General features: G+C 41.3%; 1 protein-coding gene across 2 annotated transcripts in view; it reads right to left on the bottom strand.

Annotated features, from left to right (window-relative positions):
- SYT12 (synaptotagmin 12) overlaps nucleotides 1-20,095 on the bottom strand; it is a 59,563-nt gene that overhangs the window by 24,890 nt on the left and 14,578 nt on the right. For both annotated transcript variants that reach the window (XR_014540137.1, XM_083578272.1), the window contains 3 exons: nucleotides 10,180-10,241; nucleotides 8,405-8,598; nucleotides 7,771-8,160 (listed from right to left, as the gene is read on the bottom strand). Coding sequence is in view for 1 of the 2 variants with exons in the window: in XM_083578272.1 (XP_083434398.1) it covers nucleotides 7,771-8,160; nucleotides 8,405-8,598; nucleotides 10,180-10,213 (618 nt within the window). In the remaining variant the exon portion in view is untranslated. The remainder of the gene's footprint in view (nucleotides 1-7,770; nucleotides 8,161-8,404; nucleotides 8,599-10,179; nucleotides 10,242-20,095) is intronic.

Raw genomic sequence — 20,095 nt, 5'->3', positions numbered from 1 at the left:
TATGCAGCTTTATATGTCTTATATACAAAGTATACGAATACTGAAAATGGATTTGCACAGAACCTTTGCATCCAACATTACACAAAAATGGTGGGCTAGCAGACACTTGTTCTCAGCCTGATTTATCTCGCAGGGCTGCTGTAAGCCTAAAATGCTGCTCTGGGCATGTTATGAGTAGGACAGGTTACAGTTGTAGTAAACAAGTGAACTTTTAAAATACTCTTGCAGCATTCTGAACGAAGCCTGGGTTATAGCTGGCTTAACATTGTTCTAATCTTGTTCGCTTTCCATCTCTTTTCTTTGGAGTGGAGGAGAAGTCTCTCCACCTGGCTAAACACACTGCTTAGATTTCTTAGGGATTCTAGGTAAATCCAGTTGCTTCTGCCACATACATATTAGAAAGCTTCTGACATGATTAAAACATGAAGTGGATGCATTAGCAAAAGATTTCTTAGCCTAGTGGAAGACCCCAGCAGAGTACTGGCTTCAGCAGCACATTTACTAAAATTGGAACGATACAGGGAACGCCCCACCTGAACCATGTTGTGACACGCTAGGCAGGAAAAGGAGATTTAAGGTGATGAAAGGAAGATTCATTTTTAGAACAGCAGAGGTGTGGGCACAATATTCATCTCATCCCCCCTTTTTATATAAATTTCACTTTACATGTAAAGAAAAAATTGTGATTTATTAAAATGTTTATTTCATCACATATTTTCATTTAAAGTAAAATACCCAAACTGGCTGACAACATAATTTTAAAAAGAGAGAGAGAGAAATTAGAAGAAACTAAAAATGCTTTCCGCACCTGCGCAGAGATCGGAACATAGATCTGTGGATTAAGCCTTATAATCAACAAACAAATAATATACACAAAGGCATGTAGTATATATACGAGGTGGTTCAAGGTCTGTCTTCTTTCCTTTAACATTTTACAACTGCTCAGGCCAGCTAATACCTCCACAATGGCTGCACAGGTTTTTGTTTTTGTTTTAATGTTTTGAAATGCTCCCAGGAAGCGATTGTACATCATAATGTGCAGTTACTTTCTAGTGAATTGTAAAAAGAAAAATGTGCCTTCCACTATCTTCCTACAGGCACCTTCTCTCCCTTGCCTCCCTTACAATGTCATTGTTAGGGTCCCAAAGGGATTGAATCTTGATAGATTAATAAACAAGATGCACTAACTTTATTAATATGACTAATACTTTGGGGTTACAAGTAACAACATTACACATCAATCCTTGCATGTATATAGTTCAGGAATTTAAACCTGTAGTATTCAAGAAGCTGGAATGTGTGTAAACAAAACATATTTCTGCTTGATATATGATACAGAGTTGGGATCAACTGTTTTGCCTGTAGATTAATGTCAGCATTTCTCAGCTGCGGAAATAACACAAATGTGTTGTAAGTCACACAACTTTTGTCCCCTCTGAAATCTCTGATAGGTTTCCCAAGATGTCACATATTCTGTAGGCTGCCAAAGAAACAGGCTGCATTGCAGCAGGGGACCTGGATGTGCTACCAAAGGCATGCAAGATGACAGAAACAATGTGGCGTGGCATTAGGAGTGCTAGGTGCCAGTGAAATGCCATGGCATGCATCTACTCGATGGAACTGGATTAAATTCCACTCTAAGGTTGAATAATTCTTCAGAGCCTACAATCTTCTAGGTGAAAGGCAAATATAATGTCATTATTCATGTCTATAGTATGCTCTTCAAACCTTATTGTGATTTGTCGTTTGTTGTGTATTGATACAATCAAAGAAGCCAGTGTGCCAACCTTTCACTTTGAGGGTGAAGCTCCCATTAGGCTCTGTGTGCTCTGTTACCTGAGAGCTCATTGATGGAAGTGGTTCAGCTGAAGCCTAGTTATGAAAAACAACATGCTGAACTAGGGATAGGGAACCTGTGGACACCAAAGATGTTGTAGGGACTCCAAATCCCATCAGTCCCAGTCAATATGGCCAATGTTCATGGATGACTGGAGCTATAGCCCAGCAACGTCTGAGGGACCACATGTTTCCCATCCCTGAACCGAACCTTCTGCCATTAAAAAGTACAACTTGGAGAGTAACTGATTAAAGAGACGATGAGGTTAAGCAAGGTGTTGGAGGAACAGAGAGGGCAAAGCTGTAGCTCACTGGAAGAGAATCTGTCTTGCATGAAGATCCCAGGGTCAATTCCTGACATCTCTAGGTAGGTCCGGAAGAGACTTGTGGCTGAAAGCATGGAGCGCTGCTGCCAGTCAATGCAGACAATACTGAGGCAGATGGGTGAATTGGTCTGACTCTGCACAAGGGAGCTTCCTGAAAGCAAACTGCTCATAAGGAACCATGACCATTAGAAGTTTCGGTTTCAACATAAGCATAAGATCCCAAATCTGAAAGTGGCTATTCTGCTCCACCATTCTGAGACTTCATCTAGAATACTGCATTCACTTCAAGGTGCCAACATTAAAGAAGATGCTAACAAACTCGAGAGATTTAGTGGGAATGGTATGGGGTAGATAAAATGTCTCAAAAGGTAGCTCAGATGAAGAAAAAGTATGATGGCACTTGTAATGCTGAACAAATATCCCACTCTTGGTAGGAATGCAAGAGATGAAATGTGGGCAACGCTGATTGACACAGGTGTAACGTGACACTGAAAAGATGCTTGCTAGCTACTGTGTGGGAGAGTGATTTAAAACAGAAGAGTTTGGCTCAGCCAGGAAATGATTGAGTAGGTTAAGGGTCAGGCATGCCTTGGGTTAGGTACAAAGCAGAAAAGAATACTGTCCGTGGGTTCTTTGCTTTCCATCACTGCTTTACATGTGCTGTCTTAAATCAATGCAGGAGAGAATGTGATGCTATCACTACTAAGCATCTCTTCTTGTGGCTTTTAGCAACAGTGGGGAAGGACTGATCTCTGCGCAAATTTGTATAGTCATTAGATGAAAGATGATCTACCAATGTTACTTATTTTCTTAAAATACTGGAGAGCATTAAAGGGGGGGGACTAATGTGTCTTTATTACTTGTCACAGGACACTGAAGAGACAATAATGTCCGTGAATTATAGATAAGAGGTGATAAATAATAAATATCACTAAAGCATAAATGTAGAGAGAATGGTCTTTATTTGATGAGATTTTCTTTTAACCAAAGCTACTACCAAGATATTTGTCAGACAATATTTTGTACTCTTGGAAAATCCAATTGGGTAGTGAGCAGCTTGTCTCTCTATTTTTGTTTCTCTCTCTCTCTCTCCCCCACACACCCACACCCACACCCACCCACCACTACTGAATAGACAAATCCCAAGAGGAACTGTATGTATGTATCAGAGGAAGTTATTGCAAGGAACCCAAAGCTTTGCTTCCCAATGGTGATATGTAAGGGTTTTGCCAAATTTCGGAGACACTTTGCCGATTTCCGCCCGGACACTACTTGTGGCTGCAGTATTCCATATATGTCCGGGAAATTCCAGATGTATGGCAACCCTATGATATGTCTGGGAGAAACAAGCCACGAGTGCCGATTTGAATACCGTGGTTAATGGCCAGAGTTATATCCAAATGCCAAATGCAGAGTTATATCCAAATGACTCAACATGCATGTTTACTTGGAAGTAAATGCTACTGTGTTTGGGGGTGGGTGGGGGTTATTTCCTAGTACACTTATTTAGGATTGCAGCCTGGAAATAGCCATTTTAATCCAACTAGAAAAGTTGCTTTCTATCACTTGCTCACTGATTGAGAGGCAAACCAGTTTGTTGCCACAGCCAAAGAAATAACATTATGTATTAAGGCTCATGGCCTTGATTTTGCAAAATGGCTTTGCAGAGAGAAGCAAGTTGCCTCCTGTGGCCCTGGTAGGACGAGAAGCAGGGGAAACAATCCTTTCAAAAACAATCACACACACATTTTCCAAGCCTAGTAATTGTCCTTATGTTTTCCACATCCAAGCTCCCAACTGCTCTCCTTTTTTGCCAAGCTCATATCAGCTTGTCCAGAAATGCCATTTATACAAATTGCTCTGCCTGTAGTTCTCCAGTCTACTTGCAGTTGAAGTTAACTGCTGATTTCATCCAGGAGACAAAGCAGTAAAAGAACAGAGCAGATTGTGGTCAGCACCAACACAAGTCTTTCTTCCCTCAGTGAGCTACAACATCATGGAGCTTACAGTTATTGAAGGCCACGAGGAAGCAATGGTTTGTAGGGAAATGGGACGTTTTCCAGATTTGCCACAGTGACCTAACTATTAGCAAATAAATTCTACAAACCCACACATACAAAAGCTGTGTGAATGCCGCGGTAAGCAGTCTATAAACCACCAAGGCCCCAGATCAGTCATTTGTTTTGCCAGAGAGGCCATTGTGAAAAGGGAGTAAGAGATGTTGGGCCAAAGCCACAAGTGGCCTGTTGACTAGGTTTCTTGCCACATATGTTGTCCCTTCCACATACCTCTTTTTACCTCTGAGCTGGCAACTTGTGGGATGCTTCTGTCACATCTATCCGATTTGGCCCAATGGCCTCCAACTGCTCAGCCTCTTCAGATTAGCACTTTTTGCCTGCTTGTGTGTGTAAAAGTCTGTGTTGTAAGCAGTCTACCCACAGGAGCAATTTAATGTCTCATGGAACTCTTGCTGGAAACTAATCTGCAGACCTGTAGCTAAAATAATTACCATATGATTTTCATGAAGAAGAATGTGATGCCAACCCATAGCAATTATGCTGAACTTCTGCCACAACATTCCACAACCGTTCTCTTAAGCAAGACTGCCGGGGGTGGAGAAGGTGGAATTGAATCAGTCCTTGAATGGAAATTATATTGAGGCATCTGTTTGGAAAACATGGTCGATGTAGGGTTGCCAAATTACCTGGGTGGAAAGATGGCCTGGTCGCCTCTTGTTTCTTTAATAGCAACCTCAAATGCAGGAATTAACAGAAGAATCTTCTCATATGATGGCATCAGCATATCATCAAATGGTTGGTTCAGAAGGTGACAATTCTACTGGTGACTATTTGGGAGTTTCTTTGCCTTTCTTTAAGCGAAAGCATTAGTCTTCCAAGAGGAGCAGTACCATCTCACAAACATGAGGTAAAAAGAATTTAAAAGTGGGTTCCCAATTGCACGTTTGGGCTAAAGGTGGACCCCAAGTGTAAGAGAATGCAGTTAGCGGTGCTGCTAGCATTACATTGTCACCTAGTGACTGCAATGTAGACGAAGAGCAAGGTGAAAAAGCACCGACATTGTCTGTTAAATGAATCTGTACCCCAAGAGAAGAAAGACAACTATATTGATTGTTTTTGTACAAGTTCTTCAAGGCCCTCAGCCTCGATGAACCTGCAAAATCAATATCTGAGGTTGCCTTCCTGTTCTGGAAATCTTATTCACAACAGGAGCCTTTCCTGAAGGATTAACAATTTTGGGGTATAAGCCTTGCGATACAGTCACAGTTTCCTCTGTGGAGGTTGTTTGGAATACCATCTGTCAATTTTCTAACTTTTACAGTAGCAAATAAATCTATTCTGTAAGATGAATAAGACATCAGAGATGGAGGCTTTAAGAAAACTTTGTTTTCAAATGGCAGGAATTCACACCTGAGAGTTGAGAATTAGATTAGACTAATTCACAGGAAACAAAACAGGTGCTGGCAAGCTACTGAATCCTGAGTTGCTGCATCCATCTTTGTAAAAAAAGAGACTTCAAAGTCCTCAATACTATGCTATGTGAAGTAATTTAAGTAAAGACAATTTAAATCACCAAGAAAAGAAAGCACCTTGAATTAAGTAATTGATTTAAATGTTATTAATGCCTTAAACAAAACCGATTACTAATTGCTCAACATAATCCTGCCTAATTTTCAAAAGAAATTCAAGGCAGCTAACATATTCAAACATCACTCAGTATTAAAATACATCTCAGCACCCATTCCTAGCCCAAACCATAAGACCAGAATCAGGTATCTGAAGAAGTGTGCATGCACACGAAAGCTCATACCAAGAACTAACTTAGTTGGTCTTTAAGGTGCTACTGGAAGGAGAAAATTTTTTTTTGTTTTGCATAAGATCAGAAATAAACTACAACAATAATTTCCAAGGCAGGCATCAAAACTAAAATATCAGAAACAAATCAGTCCTCCTCCTAAGCATGTTATCCCTCCACACTTTCTCCAATCTATCATCTCTTGATAAATTTCCTGCTGCTTCAGTTGTTCATCTTCAGCAAATGCATTGACATCATGCATATTGCTTCTTCCAGATCTCTCTCATGATAAGGTAGACTCAAGTCCATGAAAGCTTATGTCATAATAAATGCCTTAGTTGTTTTTGCTGAAACAGACTCAAGAGGGCCCCTTTCTACAAATTGTTGTAACAATTTAGCTTCACCATAAGTACCGCTTTTACATACTGTTTGAATGTAACTGTAAGCAACAGGGTGGGTAAATATGTGGCCACACAGTGTGATGTATTCTGCCTAGGAAATGGGTGAGGGGAACATTGACTAAATAGACCTCAAGTCACTGCCAGTTTTACAGTTCAGCGACCCTGTGATCACACTGCTTCTGACAACCGATTCCTATTCAGCAAGATGCTGTATGAGGAGGACTTGCATTATCCCTCTCTTGAACTATGGGAAATCTCTGGAGTCTTGAAAAGGAGGAATCAGTGGTGCAGTGTCGTTTTCCTTCCCTTAACTCATAAATAGCTAGGGAAGATGTTTCCCTTTTTGGCAAAAGCTACCAGAGCACCCAGTCAACCTACACCCACAAGATACTTTCATAAACCATGGGTTTAATTATATAATTGCTGCTGCTTCATTGAGCAATAGCTGCTCATAGACCCTAGAAATGCAGGTTGTCTCATTGCATCAAAGCAGGCAAAGGTGTGACACATGACTCTATGGGCCATCGGAGATTGCAACATCAAGGCAGCTAAATTCATCTCAAGTCAGGTAATTTCTAACAAAGATTAAACCTGGAGGGCTGAAACAGCTGATCCTATTGGCTTTAAATATTTATTTTCATTTATAAAACATTACGTCTCTAATTAAAGAACAAATAAAGCAATGTACAATTTTTAAAAATCCATACATTCTAACAATAGCTCTCTTAAAGACAGATAACACATAACTCTAGCAAATCCAATTCTAAAAAGCTCAAACAGTCTACACCAGTAAAAGCACAATCAAATCAGGACAGTCCCTTGAGAGGCCATTTATACTTTAACTAGATTCCAAAGCCCATACATGCCACATAAAATGGTGTGGAAAGGTGTTGGTTTACTCTGCTTAAAGAATTGTCTAAAAACCTGTATCTGAGAAAACAATCCGATGGAGTAAGTGTGGATGGGCACTTAATTACAGCAAACATTCTTTCACCCCTATTCTAAGGAAGTCAACACTGTGCTATTGAACTGAAGAACAGGAAGAACATGATTGTTTGATACTCACAGCATGCCATACTCATGCTCATGGCCAGTTAATTCATTACACAGTTCCTAGAATGCAGATGTGGATCACACACAACACATTTTTGCATGATTGAGAAACTTCAGACCAACTCAACATTCCCTCAGGAATCTGAAATCAGCTATAAGTGAAGACCAAAAAAGGGCCTAGATCTCACCACTTGAACAACTAAGCTAACAACAATCCAGCATAAAAACTCCAAAAAGAAACACATGTTCATTTGATTGGAAGACATGGTGAAAAACATCCCGAGCATCTGCTATTATGTCATGCACCACTGTATACAAGTAAAAATGGTGGGGAAACTTACCCTTGAAATGCCAACTATTTGCTCATCCGGAAGCAAACTGATGCGCACAAAGCATGATTCAAAGTTGACATCTTCCTTCTCCATGAGATCTTTGCCCTGTAGCAGTGTAACATGCAAGGTGTTGGAGTTCACATTGTATTCCATATTGACTTCCACCTGTCCAACTGTGAACTCATGGCCAAAGTTATTTCCAATTGAGGAGATGGAACTGAGAGAATCGGTGGAGATAGACTTTTTCAGTGGCCCGTAGGGAGCCAACTCAAGGTCTTTGTGCATCAGCTCCAAAGTGCCCAACTCATTAATGTTTTCGAAGGTGTCATCCATTTTCAGGCTGGGCTTGCGAACAGGAGAGGTCCTTTCTCCTGCCTTTCGGAAGTTGCTCGCAGCTCTCTACAGACAGTAAGCAGAACAGAAAGCTAGTCAGAGCTCAAGATTAACTTCAAACTATTTACTACTGTAAAACATCAACCTTTTGCAGGCCCCAGAGTTTAATTTCCCCGCATGCCCTCGTAGTCCCACCATTGAATAAAATTCTGGACTCAAGTGGGAGCTCTTAATCAAATCTGCTATTATGATGGCGCACAGGGGGGAATGGATGATTGTGGTAACTGATGGATTTCTCAATGCCCTTTACCTTTTGCTTGATCTGAGAATATGTGGTCCCATATTTTTGTTCTAGGTATCTGTAGTCGTAGTTTGGAAATGGAGATGGTGCAGGATAGCTGCCAGACCTCCATAGCTTCCACAGGTTTACTCCAGCTATTCCCAGCAAAACAAGTGCTCCAGTAATATAGATACCTATTTCCCATCCAGGTGGACTTCTTATGACTGGAAGAAGAGAGAGAGTTATCATGGCACATTGAAATCTTACAGAAGCATTATAGGAATATTAAGTAAGTGGCCTTCTGTGTGGTATCTTCTGTGATGCTAGGATGAAGGTGCAAATTAAGGTTCTAACCGTTCTTAATTCATAACCACCACCAACCCCACACCAACAGTACACAACATTTCACACAAACCTGCACCACAATGGCTTGACACAACGGAACACATCTTTCTTTTCAAATCTAAACTATAGTCTCTTTGTACAGTGAACTATCTAAGAAAATGTGTGATTGCTTAACATTACAGGATTTTTTGTTTACAGCCATTGAAGTAACTTCCCAAATTTAGGAAAATTACAACACTTTGTTTTTATCATCACTATGTTTCTATTCATAAGAAAAATCTTTCATTAAATGATTTCATATTATTCAGTTCTTGTTCAATATTTTTGATGGCTGATCTGTGAATACTACCCCCATTACTAGTTTATAAAGAAGCATTTTCTTTCTTTCAGCTTTTCAAAATTGATCTATTTTTCCTCTTACCAGTGAGAATAAAAATGTGTTTATTTCTTCATGGTTTCAGAAAACATTTCCCCCCTACATTTTGACTTTTAGCTTTCAAATATTCTGTTTCTATATGTATCCAAGCAGTCTCCTCACTAGACTTGGACTGCAATAATCTTTTCAATGTAGATAGATGGCCCACTGTTCAACCATGCTATGAATTTCATACTGGCACAGAAAATTGCTCCCACCTGATTATGATAAATGGGAACAGCTTTCAAGCAAACACACATTCTACAGTTTGCAGTGATCTACAAGAAGTGGCAATAAGATACACACTTGAACCAACTTAATGCACAACTTCTTCACATACCAAGTATTGTTGTGTTTCTAGAAAGAAAGGTATTCACACAACTGCTTCCTGGAGACCTGAAGGCCCATATATTTTCACTAGCTACTTCCCAACAGAGAAATTCATTTGAAAAACCTCTAGTAACCAGCTGAGACAATAATATATGGTTATTTGCTTGGAAACAGATGAATCAATGGTCAGACGTTAATACTGAGCAACAACACGTCTACATTCCCTAGCCTGGTGCCTTCCAAATTTCAACTACAACACCCATCATCCTTGACTATGCTGGATGGGGCTGTTGTAGTCCAAAACATCTGGAGGACATTAGACTGGGGGTAGGCCACCAAATATTCTCTTCAAGCATCTTCTTTCCACAGACCTTAACTAGAGAACTTACTCTGTGTGCACCTGGTAGTATTGAGCTTCTCATAAATCTCTCACCATCTCACCTAGCTTGGCCCTTAGAATAAGTTCTTACGTTAGAAAGCTACTGGATTGAAGGTAAGGGCTTCATCAAAAGATATATGTGAGATGCAGTGCTCAGTATTTGTCTGGATACCCTCCTGTCTCTGGGACTATAAGAGTTTTCTGGATGTTCTGTCCAGAAAATGTCTAAATGGGAGGGAGATCACATTATTATTGTTTGAGCAGGGAGACTTTTACCAAGACTGATATCTCCAAACAAAACCCTAGCACAGTTTGTTCAGCATTCAAGATACTCACCACTGAGTTGGTGCTCAGCAACGTTATTATCCATGGTGACTATCCTAAGTAAGGGCAGTTACCTAGAAGAAAACACAAACAAAAACAGTGAGGAAATCAAGACAATGCTGTATGACACTGAGAGTACCTCAAGACCAGATTTATTCTATAACTAATTAATGAAAAGCTAATACAACCCCTTTCTTCTGTTTCCACAATGACTGGCAGAACAATTCGGAAGGGATCCTGCTGTTTTTAGTCATTTTTTGTTCTTTAGTCTGCCCTCTTGCATTTATTTTAGTTTTACTGGATTGTATTGGGTGCTTTAGGGGACGCGGGTGGCGCTGTGGGTAAAAGCCTCAGCGCCTAGGACTTGCCGATCGAAAGGTCGGCGGTTCAAATCCCCGCGGCGGGGTGCGCTCCCGTCGCTCGGTCCCAGCACCTGCCAACCTAGCAGTTCGAAAGCACCCCCGGGTGCAAGTAGATAAATAGGGACCGCTTACTAGCGGGAAGGTAAACGGTGTTCCGTGTGCTGCGCTGGCTCGCCAGATGCAGCTTGTCACACTGGCCACGTGACCCGGAAGTGTCTGCGGACAGCACTGGCTCCCGGCCTATAGAGTGAGATGAGCGCACAACCCTAGAGTCTGGCAAGACTGGCCCGTATGGGCAGGGGTACCTTTACCTTTACTTTTATTGGGTGCTTTAATTACTTTTATTGTATGCAGTCTAGAAACTTTGGTGTACAGCATCTAATACATGCATGTACTATTATGACTACTGATACTACTAATAGCAGAAATGACATTACACACTTTGCTACACATATAAAATATTCCTTTGCATTCTGTCATGGGAAGCCCAATCCTCTTAGGCTGCTTTGGCTTCAGAGGTGCTACAACTGCTGCAGCATCCTATGTCTCTGTGAAGTGGAGCAGCGCCTTTCTCTGCTCCTGTATTACTGGGCCAATGGGCTTGTTGCCCCAATGCTCCAATGGCTCTAACAGCAGCAGGCCTGCCCATATCACTGAAGAGGCACCTTAGCCCTGTAGTCCCTGTAATTAGACCATGCTGGTGTAGGAGAGTTGATGGCTACTGCTAGGCCAGCGTCAGGCCAAAAGGGCTTCACTGCTTGAGGTCCAGGACCAAGAGTCCCAGATCCTAAACTCCAACCCCATTGCATAATAAAGCAAAGGATCCAGTCATCATGGTTTTAAGAGTACATTTATATGGCAGCTTCCCCTCCACTCTGTGTTTTCATATTTCTACATTAAGCTTTGCATTTCATTCTGTTTCACCCAAAAATCTTCAGATCAAATTAGTCACACTTCAGTCCCATTTAAATCAACGGAACTTTACACACTCATTGGCTACTTTTATGGGACAGAAATGTCACTAACTTAGTCGGGATCTAAACCACTGTGGTATGGCTGCCACCTAATTTCCAAAGAGAGGCACTGTGCCTTTAACTCTTACGTGTTAGGCAGCTCAACAAATGCTACTTTCCCCAACATGAAAAGGATGAAATGTGGGATTTAAAAAAAATAATAATATGTCATGCAGCTGTTATATGCATATGGAAAGCAAAAAGCTGAGAACCCCGTTGGTTAATTTTCTTTTTGGTTAATCTGCATCTTGAAATAATAATAATAATAATAATAATAATAATAATAATAATAATAATACTTTTATTATTTATTCCCCACCCATTTGGGTGGGTTTCCCCAGCCACTCTGGGCGGCTTACAGCATATCTAAAAACAAACTAAAAACATCAAGCATTAAAAACCTCCTGATACAGGGCTGCCTTCAGATGTCTTCTAAAATTTGTGTAATTCTCTATCTCCTTGACATCTGAAGGGAGGGGATTCCACAGGGCGGGCACTACTACTGAGAAGGCCTTCTGCCTGCTTCCCTGTAACTTCGCTTCCTGCAGTGAGGGAACCAGCAGAAGACCCTCGGAAGAGGAGCTCAGTGTCTTGGCTGGACGATGGGGAGGGAGAAATCCTCTGTTTAGGCCTGCTGCACAGTTGTTCCCGAGAGCTTCTCTTCCCCAAAGGCTTCCCTTTACACAGTTAGCCTCATGTTAACCAGCTCCATGCAGCTCAGGCTGATGGTAACCAAATCATGAAATATATTAGCATGGGTAGAATTTCATCTAAAATATGGGGATAACAATACAGTCTCTTTCTGCTGGGCTGTTGTAAGCAAAATTAGCAGCCAACAGCCTAATAAGAAGAGAAAAACCACCGTGTATGTTGTTTTAGTTTATTGTTTTTGATATGGATACTAGGTTACTTTGGTGGATGAAGCAGGGACATAGTTTTGATCACCCACCCAGATTTTCTTTTTGGGGGGGGGGGACTAGCTGCCACAAGCAGCCAATAACACCAAGGCAGCATCCATCTGGCTCGAGTTCCCAATGGCATATGAATTAGGCCTTGGAGTTTGCATCGTAAACTCTTCCAATAACCAGCAGTGTCCCAATGGTCTGCAAGAGAAAACAAGTTTACAGTCTCAGCCAGTGTGCTCAGTGTACACTTATGCAAGAAGAGATTCTTCTCTGTCTTTTGGCACTGCATGAGTCACCAGTGCATGGTGTTTTGTGGAAATGCGTTATTAAAACCTGCTTCTCAAGTACATCACCCCGGATTAGAGGTCACTGATTGCTGGAACCTTGCAAAATTACTACACTACAACCTGCCAGTGGAGGAGGTCTGATTTATCTTTCATTCCTGAAGGCTCTTTCTTTGCTTGCTGGGGAGGAATTACTGCATTGTTCCATTCCGTGTCCAGCTGATGAATGGCTCTGTAAGGGTTTGCTTGAGAATTTCCTGCTTACCCTCTATCCATCTGAGCAGGGAGTGACCCCATGTTTTTCATCGAGAACCTCCATCAAGATTTTTCATTACAGCTCCTAGTGGGTAAAGCTGAATATTCAGATGTATGAGGAGCAGGCTGTCCTACAAAGTCTCCCCTAACTCAGCATCTCATGGTCTTTTGAAAAAGACCCTGCAATGCAGAAAAGGTGGATTCATGTTTAGTTGTATTGAGAATCCCCAGATACCGATGAATACCTTAATTTTAAAGCCTATGTCATGGAGTGGCTTTACTACTGCATGCAATTTGTACATCAGCTTTATTTGATGCATTCCATTCACAGATGGAACTCATTTACATTATATTGGACTATTTATTATTTCCGTCACATACCGTTTTCATGGATTGTTTATTATTTCTGTTATAGACAAGCTTCATGTTGGTTGTTTAAATTTGTTGAGGCTTAGTTTTGTGATGTGTTGTATTTTCATTAATGCATGGGTTTTTTATGGCTTATTGGCTGCAACTCATATCATATTGTATGATATAATATAATATCACAGGTTTGAGTCCACTGTTGTATTTTTGTTTTATCACCTATTTATCATATTTGTCACTGATTGGTCTGTGATTTGGTCATTTTGCTTGAGGTTTGGATCATGATATCAAGTTGTAGAGCTAAGAAAATTGACAGCAGCTTGAATAAAGGATACTTCATGTACAAAACCCATACCGAAAGGAAAAAGGCATAATGGTTTAACACAGAACAGTGGGGTTATAGTAAGAAAGGAAGGAAGTGAAGATACTTTGGGGCAGTTTATGTTAGTCCTCACCCAATTTTTTTTTTAAGTAATCAAACTCAAAATGTACACATCCTTACAACTCAAAAAGCATTGGGCCACATTTAGAAACCATAATCACCTACATTTTTTGCCACAAAACTTTTCATCCTCAGAGTTCTCATAATTCAAATTAACATATTTTTTCTGTGTACAAGACTAAGATTTTTCCCTTAAAAATAATGTCAAAAATTAGGGAGCCTCTTATACACGAATACATCTTCCCCCCAATTTCTTAAATCTGAGTCCCCCAAAATAGGGGGTGTCTTATACATGGGGGCATCTTATAGAGGGAAAAATACGGTACATTACATTGAGTCTGCTACAGAATTATATAGAAGTACTGTACTAGTCAAATGGATTACAATGGGCTGACAAGCAAAAGCCAGATTAAGCACACAACAGCAACCTTCACAACACAGCGAGAAAGCAGGTACTTCTCCTTTCACACAGTTAAAGAGGGAGGGTGTAGTCTGTTTTAAAGACTCCCTGGCTGCTTAGGTTGCACATTTTTAGGACAGTAACTATGTTTTTCTTAATGGAGCAAGCAGCAATGTACTGTAGGAAAATGGGATGGATTTTTTAAAACCCTCCTCCATTCTTTCAGTCCCAATCTGACTTGGGTTCCTGCCCACAGCTCTCCCTTAATTAAGGGATAAAATATATGATCAATGTATCTCTGTCCCATCTATTTTGGCCCTTACAATGTGGTCTTATAGCTCATTCAATGGAGCCTTTGGCTTCTGCAGGACTTCTGCCATGCTAACATCTTATCACCAGCGCATTTGCCTGTCAACTGGTTACAACCTGTTGGGGAACAGGATAATCTAATTTGCACTGGTGATATAAGCCTATGTTTTCTAAGTTTCAAACATGTTTAGACTTTGTTTTTATGCTCCTAGCTTTAATAAGCAATAATTGGAACCTTTGAAATAAAAATACAAATAAATACCAGCATTTTTATTATTTCAGAGTTATCCTTCTACAGTTCTGGCAGATCAGCTCTCTTGCCCCTCCCCACCCCCAATTAGGATTTTTAGTTCAGTTTAGCCATTTCTCCCTTCTCTGTCTTGTTCAAATTCAACAACAATCTTACTAACAGTCTTGCTGTTCAGTTTGTACTTGCTATTTCCCCATCACTCGCCTCATTTTCTGTGTACAAATGATCCTGTGTTGGATAATATATGGACAAATAATTTAATATGGAGCAGGCCTTATTGAGAGGTCACTGCAAAATAAATAGATGATGCCAGAGCTGAGGAAAGGACTCCTCCAACTGTTTATTATCGCTACTGCTCAGAGCCTACAGGAACAGTCTCCCAAGGTACATGGGCATTGTATTGCTATGTTTAGCCAGGAATTCATTTCCATGCAATAAATAACAATAAAAAATTGGCGCCCCATGAAATTTGCAAAGGGGAAGGATGAACTGTACAGGAAATCCCTCTTCTCAGTGTCCACTTTCAGGGGAGAAGACCCCCCCAGCCACACTTTGCTTACAAAAGGAAAGCACTGAAGCCCAGAGAGTGCATGCCAAAGGGTGCTCTCTGAGCCCAATTTCACCCTTCGGGATCAAAGGTGAAATAAGAAATAATACACTGGAGAAAGGAAGGCTCAGGCACCTTCAATGAATCAACCTATGCAGGGAAAGTGACTGCAGCCCATTTCTGTTGACTGAGCACCTCACTTCCCTCAGTCAGCACTATTCAATCTCCATTCCTACTCAAAAGATCTTGGGTACTACTCTCCTCTGTCAAGGTTATTCACCAGGGGCAAACAGAAAAGTGGTGGCCAAGGTGGTTGGTTAGTTTTTTGGGGGAGGGAGGGGGGTAGAGGGAGAGCCAAGGGGAATTTCAACCCCTCAAGTATTTTCCTGGTCATTTAAAAAGACCATCTCTTACCCACCTCCATAAGCATTGGGGGGTGGGGGTGGAGAATAATGTTGCTCCTCCTGTTTGTTTATTATAAGGCTTTGAAAAGACTCTTCCACTCAATGCACCCCACAGGTGGCCTAATGAATATTTGGAATATTTGCACCCCTGCCTCTCAGTCATGATTTTCATGTCCAAGGTGGCTTACAATACAGTTAACAAGCTAACTGAAAAGCCACGTTTTTAAAACAACTGTTGAATGTGGGCAGGGTCAGCAACTGGAGCAGATTCTGTGTGTGTTGCTCATGCCACTGCACTGCTTTTTGTTTTGTTTTTGTTTTTTTTAAAAAAGGCTAGCGACAGTAGGTAAAATAAAGAGCATTTGAACCAGCATCTTCCTGTCTAATAAAAGTACCCATATCCCAGAATCCTCTGCAAAGCCATCCTCACAGCAGGGACCACAGAACTTGCCTGGTCGCAAGCATGCAGTGAGATGTCGAAACTAGCAGACTGAGGTGGAGAAGCAAAATCGATGGAACAGAATTCCTAATCATATAAAAGCAAAAAACAAAGCAACCCAAAGATCAGTCAAGCAGTTCACAGTTCATTTTGCTTGTGAACAGTAAGGCACCCATATATTTTGAAGAGTAAACAGAAAACAAAACCAGAATAACCATTGCCATTCTTGTTGCCTAAATGAAATATTATTTTCATCAAACCCCGACTTCGTTTTTCATAGAAAAGTGTCATTTATGGACTGGTTCACACATGCATACATATACTGTAACTTTATTCAACTGAAAAGCATTGGACTAGATCTATACCACACTAGTTCCACTTAGTTACCAATGAAATCAATGAGACTTCAGTCATGACTAACTTGTCCCATTAATTTCAATGGGGCCTATATGCAACTAACTTATAATGCAATCCTAACCATGCCTATTCAAAAGTAAGTCCTATTGAATTCATTGGCGCTTACTTTCAGGTAAATGGCGTTAGGACTGCAACCAATTGTGTCTGAAGTGAGGTGAAGTGACATGGAAGTTGCGTCTCAGCTCTTTGATCTGTGGTAATGCATTCACACACACAAGGTATCAACTGATATACACCTGCACTGATTTGAAACCTAAAAAAAAACCTACCCAGGAAGTGGGGCATTCTTAATAAAGGCAAAACCTGAAGGTAAGAGACATAATCCTAAAGAAACTACATAAGAAGTCAAGTAACAAAGATTTTGAGAGTCCAAGGCACTGGGTGGTATCTTCTGTTGAAAGCCTTTGTCACTCTCAGCAGCAGGGAAAACTACTCACCTGCCATGAGATTTACCATTCACAATTTTAGAGAGTGCTCTTTGTGAGCCCAACTAGCTGAAAAGCTCACTTTGTGTAATCTCAGCACCCTGCACAAATCTAACTGTACGGGAGTCCATAATCTTCAGAGATGAGGGCTTTCAAGGGAGGACAATACCTGGGCCATTTATTGTATTTGGTATTCTGACTTATTCTGTATCTTCTTTAGGATGCTTTTTTGATTTTGGAGTTGTTTGTAGATTCAGAAACAAACCTTTTAATCACTGGGCACTAAACACCCCCCCAAACATACGGTGGATATTTAATTTTGGTGCATAAGAGTAACATGGGGGGGGGATGGAGGCATTCTTTGACATGTTCTGGGGGTAAGCTTAATTTAATACATTTGTTATACGTAACACAGTAGGTATAATATGCAGACTAGTGCCAGCCTTCCAGGCAAATCATGAGCAATCACCAGAACTGTCCTTGGTACTGAACAGTGTTCCAGCCTGAGCTTGAGCTGTCCAAAAATACTAAAGAGGGATAATGAAGAATTTGACTTATTCTGATCCACTTACTTGATGAAATAATTAGGTACTGGCCTTTCCAAGAAGTCTTTAGGCCAATCCATTATTCATCACCCCAAACTGAAACTAAGCCTGAAGCTCTATTATACAAAGCCTGAAATGTTGTACAGGCTTTCCTGGGAGTAAGTCCCATATGTTCCAAGTAAATATGCATACGATTGCACTGCATGCCTGGCTGGATGTAACAGCCATCTGCTTACATTCATCTTTGGTAACTCTGACCCATTCCTCCCCTTTCTCTATTGGCTTGTTATCCATACTTTTCTCTTTTCTAGTACCGGAAGCTCCTTGGGACAGGGATCTGTCTTTTGCTAATTTTACTCAGCAAAATGCAACATTGAGCTTCAACCACAATGGTAAGCAAAAGGCAAGAATCGAGTTTATAAATGTAATTATGCAAACTATTCCCCCAACCTCAAGATTGTGTACTTTGAGATTCCAATCCCAAATGGCCTGACAACTCTGCACTGCCACAGAATGGTTACAAGATGAGCCTGAGACATGATTCATTCAGCAAAATAAATAAAGGCAGTGAGTAAACACCAGCAAGAGAATGACCCAAACACATTCTTGTCATTTGTAACCTGAGTAGGGTTGGCATCTGGGAGGGTTTTCAGCTACACTTCAATGCAAGACAACAGGCAATTTAAAAAATGTTGCACTTAATTAGATTTATAGCCTGGCCAGGCTCAAAAGATAAGTGCTTTTGTTCTCTTTCATCCTAAAAAAAAGGCCAAAAAATGCATAAGCTCACAACCATACTTCTGGAAAACAGATAGGAAACATTCCTAAAGAAATTTCCTCAAATGAGGCTGAGAAGAAATGCAGATTTCCCAAATCCAACACCCTCATCATTTGAGACATATAGAGGTTGAGGAAGAGAGCAGGACAAGGTGGGTGTACCCAAGGACTGTCAAAAAACCTTTTCTCTGGTCACAACATTGACAAAAGACACAGGGCAGCCAAGCCATGCAACACTTGAAGTTCCTGTGTTCCTGGGATTTACTGTGTGTGTGTGTGTGTGTGTGTGTGTGTGTGTGTGTGGTGCAATGACCCTTAAGGTGTCAGTGCAGTAATTCAGATCTATGCAACATGCCCAACATGCTTAGGAAAATTATTCCCATTCTAGTGCTACTAGCCTGCTATGAGGACAAAAGCCTTCAAGTCTCTATTCAGAGTACCCGGGATGAAAACAAAACTGAAAAAGATTAGCATAAATTCACATTACGATGTGGAAAGGACAGAGAGGGACCTGGGAGAATTTCAGCCTTCTATGCTTTCGTTTCCACTGAACAGCTGCTTGCATTTCCTATTCTTTGAAACAGGGGGTCAGACTTTTCAAAAGGACTCAAGTTTGGAGAAGGACAGATTTTCAGTCAGTGAGGAAAAGGCTAGCATAGCTCCTTGAACATTTTAAAGGCCTATGCTTGTCTACATCTCTGTTGCATACCTCAAATCCACATTTTTAGTGGGCTAAGCTAACTTTTTTCTGCATTCACTTGGGGGTAATCTCTGGGAGGGTGGGAATGCTGAGTGTGGGTGAGATCAGAGTCAAAAATAGGCACAGCCGTCCCTTTCTCTCTCTTTCTGCAACCCCTCTCTACTTCTCTGGGGGAGGACAGACCCCTCTTGCCAGAGGTATGACGTGATCACTTACTTGGAGAGCTTTTAAAATTAGGCCAATGGCTGCACATAATTATGTTTGGGGCCATGAGCAGCCCATCCCACTCAACAGTTAAGAGGTGGAGCACAGGCGTTGCATGCTGAACACTCTAGTTTCAACGCCAAGCATTTCAAGTTAAAGGGATCTTCAAGATCTCAAGGTTGTTCACAGCCCTTTGCGCCAAGGTTTAGCATTACATCCAACTAAATCTTACTCAGAGTAGACCCACTGAAATTAATGGGGCAACTAACTTAGGTTCTACTCTGAGTAGGAGAGGTGCCAGCCAGAGCTGACAGTACTGAGTTAGACTGGCCAGTGATCTAACTCATTGTAAGACAGTGTCATATGCTTGTGTATCAAAGAAGAAATGTTTCCCAGTTTGCTGTTTCAAGATCTGCTGGATCTCTCAGCGGCGTTTGATACCATCGACCATAACATCCTTCTGGACCGTCTTGAGGGGCTGGGAGCTGGGGGCACTGTCATACAGTGGTTCTGCTCCTTCCTCCTGGGCCGTGTTCAGAAAGTGGTGGTGGGGGATGAGTGTTCAGACCCCTGGGCTCTCATGTGTGGGGTACCTCAGGGTTCTGTCCTCTCCCCCATGCTTTTTAACATCTACATGCAGCCACTGGGAGAGGTCATCAGGGGGTTTGGGCTGGGTGTCCATCAACATGCAGATGATATCCAGCTCTACCTCTCTTTCAAATCAGAACCAGTGAAGGCGGTGAAGGTCCTGTGTGAGTGTCTGGAGGCAGTTGGAGGGTGGATGGCGGCTAACAGATTGAGGTTGAATCCTGACAAGACCGAAGTACTGCTTTGGGGGGACAGGAGGCAGGCAGGTGTGGAGGACTCCCTGGTCCTGAATGGGG

The sequence above is a fragment of the Podarcis filfolensis genome (genome assembly GCF_964270895.1).
Source record: "Podarcis filfolensis genome assembly, chromosome: 1".
In the NCBI taxonomy this organism is placed as follows: domain Eukaryota; kingdom Metazoa; phylum Chordata; class Lepidosauria; order Squamata; family Lacertidae; genus Podarcis; species Podarcis filfolensis.
This window is presented reverse-complemented; position numbering and strand designations above follow the sequence as displayed.